General features: G+C 38.5%; 1 protein-coding gene across 1 annotated transcript; it reads right to left on the bottom strand.

The window, feature by feature from the left end:
- Positions 1 to 931: 931 nt before the first annotated feature.
- Positions 932 to 8,056, bottom strand: s100a11 (S100 calcium binding protein A11). Its single transcript, XM_061897446.1, has 3 exons — positions 7,928 to 8,056; positions 7,722 to 7,855; positions 932 to 1,155 (listed from the first exon to the last, which is right to left on the bottom strand). The coding sequence occupies exons 2-3, from the start codon at positions 7,848 to 7,850 to the stop codon at positions 1,018 to 1,020; spliced, it is 267 nt and encodes an 88-aa protein (XP_061753430.1). The 5' UTR covers positions 7,851 to 7,855; positions 7,928 to 8,056; the 3' UTR covers positions 932 to 1,017.
- Positions 8,057 to 8,991: the final 935 nt, after the last annotated feature.

Here is an 8,991-nt window from a genome sequence, read left to right as displayed (position 1 = left end):
TCACTGAAAGTCAATTATTTCATACATGTGTATATATATATATATATATATATATATATATATATATATATATATATATATATATATATATATATATATATATATATTCAACGAAGTGGCTGGGGAGAAGGAAGTATGGGCTTCCCTGCTTAGGCTGCTGCCCCCGCGACCCGACCTCGGATAAGCGGAAGATGGATGGATATATGAATATATATATATATATATATGAAATATGGGCTTCACGGTGGCAGAGGGGTTAGTGCGTCTGCCTCACAATACGAAGGTCCTGCAATCCTTCCGCCTGATTGCAGCTGAGATAGGCGCCAGCACCCCCCGCGACCCCAAAAAGGGAATAAGCGGTAGAATGGATGGATGGATGGAGTTGGTGATCTATACGCCACCCCTCCTAACTACGCCCCCCGCCCCCAACCACGCCTCCGCCTCGCCCCTGACCACGCTCCCGAAATCGGAGGTCTCAAGGTTGGCAAGTATGCTGTTGAGCAAGTATGCGTTGCATTCACTTATGTGTGCATAAAAGCTGCATATATTGTGTGACTGAGCCTGCATGCTGTTTGTATGGAGGGAAAGCGGACGTGACGACAGGTTCAGTGTCTTTAAGCCACGCCCCCATGTGGGGAAATCGGGAGATTTTCGGGAGGGGCACTGAAATTCGAGAGTCTGACCGGGAAAATTGGAAGGGTTGCTAAGAATGATGTCCGGATAAAAAGCTGGTGTAAATAAGAAAATAATAACATTGGATAATATTTTCCGTGCGGACGACAAACCACCAAAACAACATGGTGGATATTTTTTGTGACACTACGTGGAACAAGATAGTTGGTGTCGAGGGAGCAGCGGCGCATGTATCGGATGACCGCGCTGGTTCTAAATCAAGGCTGTAATCCGACCAATGAATGACAGGAGGCTCCCAGACATTTTAGACTTTTAATTCAGCTGAGCTGCAATCATCAAGTAATTAATTAGCCACGACGTCACACGTGCGACGGCGACTCGTCTCTACGATGGACTGAAGCCGCCCTGCTTGCTCGCCAGCTTCCCGATCAGCTGCCAGAACTCTGCAAAGGTCAGCTCGCCGTCGTCGTTCTGGTCCAAGGAGGACATGAGGCGGCCCACGAAGTCGGGCTCGCCGGAGTCCTGGACCGGGAAGAGGGACACAAAGAGGAAAGGTAATACAAGACCTCGCTACGTCATTCGTGCGATTCATGGCGACATGCCGCCATCTAGTGGCCATCTGCGGTAACTCACATGCACAATATTATATGAATAGAGTTTTATGGTCATTATTGGAGTGAGCAGGCTCAAAGAATAACGAAATTGGAGCAGATCCCCTAAGGTGCATACACAATTTAGTAATATAAACAGTAAAATAAAAAAGATAGAAGATATGTATCTATATATATCCACACACATGCATATATACATACATATAATGTGGCGGGCCAGATTTGGCCCCTGGGCCTTGAGTTTGACGCACGAACAACCACTACAATAAACATGCAAATAATTTATGCAACACAACTGAACAATAGTATCTTTAAAAGTATGATTTTTATTTTTTTACAATAAAATTTTGTTTGATAATCTTGTGTACAGGGCAGCACGGTGGAATGGGGTTAGTGCATGTGCCTCACAATACGAAGGTCCTGAGTAGTCCTGAGTTCAATCCCGGGCTCGGGATCTTTCTGTGTGGACTTTGTAAGTTCTCCTTGTGACTGCGTGGGTTCCCTCTGGGTACTCCGGCATGCACCTGGGTTGATTGGCAATACTAAATGGTCCCTAGTGTGTGAATGTGAGTGTGAATGTTGTCTATCTGTGTTGGCCCTGCGATGAGGTGGCGACTTGTCCAGGGTGTACACCACCTTCCGCCCGATTGTAGCTGAGATAGGCTCCAGCACCCCCCGTTACTTTCCTTTGCTTGTTTTTACGTTAGAGCTTTTAACCAATCAGAATTCAGCTACCTTGTTGCCAGCGCTGTATGATTTCTGCCAGATGGACAGTTGATAGACATTTGCGATGGCCAATCAGATCACGAGTTGTTGACAGTAGCCTTACGCTAAACGGGACTGTGATTGGATTTTCACTTGTCACTCCCAAGTGAGAATCCAATAACAAGCTGTAATTTGCAAAAAGCAGGAAGGAGCACCCTGAGCCATACCCGGCCAACAGAGAAATCATCGGTTCTCACTTTTTTAACTCATAAAGAAAAAGTTCAAATATTTTTTGTATTTATTTTTCCACATTTAATATGTACTTCACAATGATTTTAATTTTGACCGTACCACGTAAAGTATGTTTTAAATGCTGACGCGGGTTCATTGGTTTTAAAACGTGCCGAAATATAGCCTGTTTGTACACTGTTGAGGTGATTCAATATCCAGTAGTGCACAAGTGTGTTTCTGTATGGTATTTCTCCAGCCGTGGTCATGTGGTGACATAAATTATGGTATTTTGAGGGGCGTTTTTTAAAGTTGGACAAAGAAGGACATCACTGAAGGCAAACACACAGGCCGCCACTGGATATAATTCTTCCTAATGATCGCACACCTCGCTTTATATTTATCGCATCAGAAAAGCCACTTTCAGATGGAATATATGCTTTTTGTGTCCAGTAAAAATGTTTTATGTATTTGTCAATGGTGGTCCTCTTTTTGATGATTGACTCGGATCAAAAGCTTTTTCCTAATCGATGAAACAGATGTATACATCTTTGTCCAAATCAACATATCTTTCCATAATAGTTGTAATACTGAAGATGCCTTCTCTTGCTCAGTTTCCAGTTATTAATCCACTTTGTGTCTTCAATGTGGGGTTTATCAAAATTAATGTTCTGTTTTGACTATTTGGTTGTCCTTGGTTTCTGTGGAAGTCTTTCAAAGATGGATTCATTCGTGTTCTCTGGTATATAACCTGTTCATTAAATTTAAAATACATTCAGCTTCTGAATGGTTTAGAGCTTTCAGCATTTTTGCTGAAATCGAGTCAATTCCCTTCGCCTTTCCATTTTTCATTCTTTTGACTGCCCATTCAAGTTCGGGTAATTCCTCATCGTTTTCTCTTTGATCATCGCACAGTTCTTGGATGTATTTCCTCCGTCTTTCTACAAAGTCTCCATTTTCAAGAAGCAATGGAAAATATTGCGCAATATTATCTTTAAAAGCACAAGTTTCCCCACCGGTAATTTCTTTGAGTTTAATATTTTCATTAATTTCAATGCATTAAAAATGGCTTCAAAATCAATATTTCATTTGATTTATTTAGGTCATTTTTAAAAATTATTGTGGAAAACATAAGACTAACAGTATGCTAACAAGTATGTTTTAAAAATACTGTGCACTATTTTCTTTAAAAGTAGAATGTTTTTTAGTAATAAATATTGCTGCCATTATTTTCACAATCTTTATTCCATTTGATATATTTAGGTCATTATTAGAAATTATTCTTGGCAATAAGTATGTACAATTAAATATGTTTAAAATATATAATTGAGCAATATTTTCTACCGCTTGTCCCTTACGGGGTGGGGTCGCTTTTAAAGTAAAAATGTTTGATAATATTATTTAGTTTATTATTTTTAGTAAAACAAGTACATTAGGCAAGATTATTATGGTTACAAAAAATATTATACGATACGAGTTTACAGTTGGGTATTTTTATTCTAAATTAAACATTTTTGAGACTAATATTTTGAGAGGAAAGGTGTACATTTTTAAGAAATTGTGCATATTTTGATGAGAAAAAGTCACAAAATATTGAGCTTCAAAAATTCCTATAATTTGACAAAAACAGTCATATACTGTAATTGAAAGATTTCTGTCATATTTTTTAGAAGTGTATATTCAAAATAAAAATACTAATTTTAATATATATATATATATATAGTATACATTTTTGAGAATAAAGGTGTCAAAAAATGTGTATCAAGTCATAAGCTTAGTAATAGATACACTTTTGTGGAAAAATTATTTATAAAAATCTTAAAAACATTTTCAATAAATACTATATGTTTTTATTGAATCACATATTTTCAAGAGAAACCAATATTCTTTTGTGACAAAATTAAATATATATATTGAGAAGAACACTTCGTATTACAAAAAGTTTTATGGATGTTTTTTATATGATTTAAAACATATATTAAAAATTTTCAATAATTACGATGTTTTCAAGAGAAACCGACATTCTTTTGTCAGAATTTTTTTTTTCCAATTATGAGAATGACATGTTTGTATTACAAAAAGTTTTGTATATGTTTTTTATATAATAAAAACAAATCTTGAATACATTTTCAATAATCACAATGTTTTTATTGATAAATATAAAATATTTTCTAGAGAAATCAACATTCTTTTGTGAGAATATTTTTTTCCAAATATATTTATGAGAAGAACATTTTTGTATTACAAAAAGTTTTATAAATAAATAAGTACAAACTTTTGAGGAAAAAATGTTGCAATCGCCAAAAAAAAAACATTTTTAATGCATTAAATAATGCTGAAATTAAAATGTATTTATTTAGGTCATTTTTAAAGGGCTTTTGTTTGCAACAAAAGCCATTATCAATATGTACATAATATATAAGTACATCATTAAATATGTTTACAAAATAATTGAACATTATTATCTTTAAAAGTAGTACTGTATTATATTATTTAGTTAAATAATTCTAATGCATTAGATATTGCAGCAAATCTTAAATTTTCAATTTGATTTATTTAGATCTATCTAAGAACTATTGTTGGAAACAGACAATGTTAATATGCTTGAAAAACCCTTTTTATTAACAAAATGCTAGACAATTTTTTTTAAATTGCAGTAACAGGAAAATATATATTTTTTTAGGGGCTAAATTAAATTATTTTTAAATGAGCTTGCAGCAATCAAAAAGGAGGAAATCAGCAGTATTGTCAATTGTAAACCCAGAAAATGATTCGTAGTACATTTAAAGGTTGAACTTTTTGCAATTTTAATCATATTGATAACATTTCCTTATTACACTTTGTCACTGATTGGCTGGAAGAAATCCCACGGTCCTCGATTAGTGTTTTTCAACCTTTTTTGAGGCCCATTTTTGCGTTGAAAAAAAACAACCAGCAGAAATCATTAAAACGAAACTCAGTTGACAGTAAAAAGTTGTTGAAAATGTTGGGTATGACTTTGCATAACCAACATTTAGCTCTTGTCTCAAAGTAGATGTACTGTCACATCAGATCATGACTTATTTTAATTTTTTTCTGTTTTCCTGTGTGCAGTGTTTCAGTTCTTATCTTGCGCTCCTATTTTGGTGGCTTTTTTCTGTGTTTTACTGTAGCAGTTTCATGTCTTCTTTTGAGCGATATTTCCCGCATCTACTGCATTTTTCGGGGTAAAAGTCGCTCCGGAGTATAAGTCGCACTTGCCGAAAATGCATAAAGAAGAAGGAAAAAAACATATATAAGTCGCACTGGAGTATAAGTCCCATTTTTGGGGGGAAATTTATTTGATAAAACTCAACACCAAGAATAGAAATTTGAAAGGCAATTTAAAATAAATAAAGAATAGTGAACAACAGGCTGAATAAGTGTACGTTATATGAGGCATAAATAACCAACTGAGAAGGTGCCTGGTATGTTAACCTAACATATTATGGTAAGAGTCATTCAAATACCTATAACATTTAGAACATGCTATACGTTTAACAAACAATCTGTCACTCTTAATCGTTAAATCCCATACAATCTTATACATCTAGTCTCTTACGTGAATGAACTAAATAATATTATTTGATATTTTACGGCATGGGTGTCAAACTCTGGCCCGCGGGCCAAATTTTGGCCCGCCGTGTAATTTCATTTGGCCCTTGAGGCAATATCAAATTAACATTAGAGCTGGCCCGCCGCTGTAACACCACATTCACCGCTAATACTCATACTCGTCAACCCTCCCAATTTTCCCGGGAGACTCCCGAAGTTCAGTGCCCCTCCTGATTTCCACCCGGACGATAGTATTGGGGGCGGGCCGTAAAAGCACTGCTTTTGGCGTTCTCTACATGTCGCCACGTCCGATTTTCTTCCATAAAAACAGCGTGCCGGCCCACTCCCATAATACATGCGGCTCATACACACACACAAGTGTATGCAAGGCATACTTGGTCAACAGCCATACAGGTCACACTGAGGGTGGCCGTAAAAAGAAGGTTAACACTGTTACAAATATGCGCCACACTGTTAACCCACAGCAAACAAGAATGACAAACACATTTCGGGAGAACATCCGCACCGTAACACAACATAAACACAACTGGACAAATACCCAGAACCCCTTGCATCACGGGACGCTACAATATACAACCCCGCCACCAACAAACCCCGCCCTAACTTAAACCCGCCGCTGAAAAAAGGCATTAAATTTGTGTTTTTATTTTATTTGATATGCCGTTGATGTATTTTAATTATTATTATTATGTGAAACTGGATTTTGCATGTCACTATAAAGTTATATAAGCCTTGCTTGGTCAATATTCAATGCAAAACTTGTTTGGGTCTCTATTAAAGGGTTAATTTGTTCAACCTCGGCCTGCGGCTTTGTTCAGTTTTAAATTTTGGCCCACTCTGTATTTGAGTTAGACACCCCTGTTTTACGCGAATGTGTTAATAATTTCACACGTAAGTCGCTCCTGAGTATAAGTCGCACCCTCTGGCCAAACTATGAAAAAAAACTGCGACTTTTAGTCCGAGAATTACGGTACTTTGTTTTAGCAATCAACAATATTTCAGTTGTTTTTGTATCCTTCTTTGTGGGGAGATTGTTGATTGTCAAGTCGTGTTCGGATGTACATTGTGGACGCTGTTTTTGCTCCACAGTAAGTCTTTGCTGTCGTCCAGCATTCTGTTTTTGTTTACTTTGTAGCAAGTTCAGTTTTAGTTTCGTTCTGCATAGCCTTGCTTAAGCTTCAATGCCTTTTCTTAGCGGCACTCGCCTTTTGTTTATTTTTGGTTTAAGCGTTAGACACCTTTTTACCTGCACCCTGCCTCCCGCTGTTTTCGTCATCTACAAAGCAATTAGTTCTCTGCTTCGACCACTCAACAACACATCATTTGCAGGATATAATTAGTGGTTTGCAAAAAATATTTTTAACCCAAATACCGTATTTCCTTGAATTTCCGCAGGTCATATAGTATGCGCCTGCCTTGAATTACTGCCGGGTCAAACTCGCTTCCCAAATTAATTAGCGCATGCTTAATATTACCACATGGTCAAACTGGTGACGTCACAAGTGAGACTTCCCTTGTCATCATTTTCAAAATGGAGGAGGCTGATTTCAATACCGGTAATTTGAAATTGCATAAAGGGAAGAAGATTAAGAGCTATTCAGTAGGATTTAAGGTCCAAGCTTACATCACTCTCAAATTTTTGCCGCATGCCTTTGGTAAGTGCCGGAGTGAGAAGAGGTTTTAAAATAATTAGCGCATGCTTACTTTTACCGCATGCCTTTGATAAGCACAGGAGCGAGAAGAGGTTTTAAATTAATTAGCGCCCCGGCGGCAATTCAAGGAAATACGGTAGGTGAAATTAGATAATCTCCCACGGCGCACTAGTGTGCCGCAGCGCAGTGGTTGAAAAACACTGCTCTATTACACCCGGTAATGAATAGTGATCATTGTTGACTGAAGCTGAAGAGACGAAATATGCAGAAAAGGAAGTGCCAACGGGACTTTTGTTACCTTGACATAGTTGGGCAGCTGAGAGGTGAGCAGGCTGTGGAACTCGTCTTTGCTCAAAGTGTTGGCGGCGCCGTCGTTTCCTGCGTACGCCTTGAACTGGCTTACCAAAGTCAAGATGGCGGACTCCATTGTTTCTGAAAAAAGTCAGAGCAGAGTTGTTAGGTTTAAGAAGGAGTTGGAGGACAAAGTCTCATACATTACTGTACCTGTCGGATGCACTGCGTCTCGTCGCCTAAATGGGCTGCCTCGCTCCTATTTATGCATCTGTTTTTTTGGGGGGGGGGATGCAGGAATCAGCGGAAAAACTTTCCACCGTCTTGCGCCCTCATGGTCGCTGCTTTTCCACAGCAAAGTGCTGATGACGACACCACACTAACAGATTAGCGTCCCTAATCAAGTGGGTCCATCATGCCCATCTAAGCAGAAAAAGAGTTTATACAAAAACATCAGAGAGACAAGATGTGAGGTATGGTGGGCGGAGAACAGCAGGAGGTTAGTGTGATGGAACATACACTATATTGCCAAAAGTGTTTGGCCACCCTTCCAAATGATCAGAATTATGGTGTTGGGTTGTTTTGCAGGAGCCGGGCTTGGTCCCTTAGTTCAAGTGAAAGGAACTTTGAAGGCTCCAGGATACCTGAACATTTTGGACAATTCCATACTCCCAACCTTGTGGGAACAGTTTGGAGCCTGTCCCTTCCTCTTCCAACATAAAGGACATGGATGACTTAGTATGATGTGGATGAACTTGACTGGCCTGCACAGAGTCCTCACCTGAACCCGATGGAACACATTTGGGATGAATTAGAACGGAGACTGAGAGCCAGGCCTTCTCGACCAACATCAGTGTGCGACCTCACCGATGGGCTTTTGGAAGAATGGTCGAAATGTCCTATAATGCAACCTTGTGGACAGCCTTCCCAGAAGAGTTGAAGCTGTAATAGCTGCAAAAGGTGGACCGACATCATATTGAACCCTATGGGTTAGGAATGGGATGGCACTAGAGATCGGCTGATAAATGCTTTAAAATGTAATATCGGAAACGATCAGTATCGGTTTTCAAAAAGTAAAATTTATGGCTTTTTAAAACGGCGCTGTACGGAGTGGTACACGGACGTAGGGAGAAGTACAGAGCGACAATAAATCTTAAAATACCGGCCCAATCACATAATATCCACGGCTTATCACACACACACACACACAAGTGAATGTACTGCATACTTGGTCAACAGCCATACACGTCACACTGAGAGTGGCCGTATAAACAACT

The sequence above is a fragment of the Nerophis ophidion genome, linkage group LG04 (genome assembly GCF_033978795.1).
Source record: "Nerophis ophidion isolate RoL-2023_Sa linkage group LG04, RoL_Noph_v1.0, whole genome shotgun sequence".
Classification (NCBI taxonomy): domain Eukaryota; kingdom Metazoa; phylum Chordata; class Actinopteri; order Syngnathiformes; family Syngnathidae; genus Nerophis; species Nerophis ophidion.
This window is presented reverse-complemented; position numbering and strand designations above follow the sequence as displayed.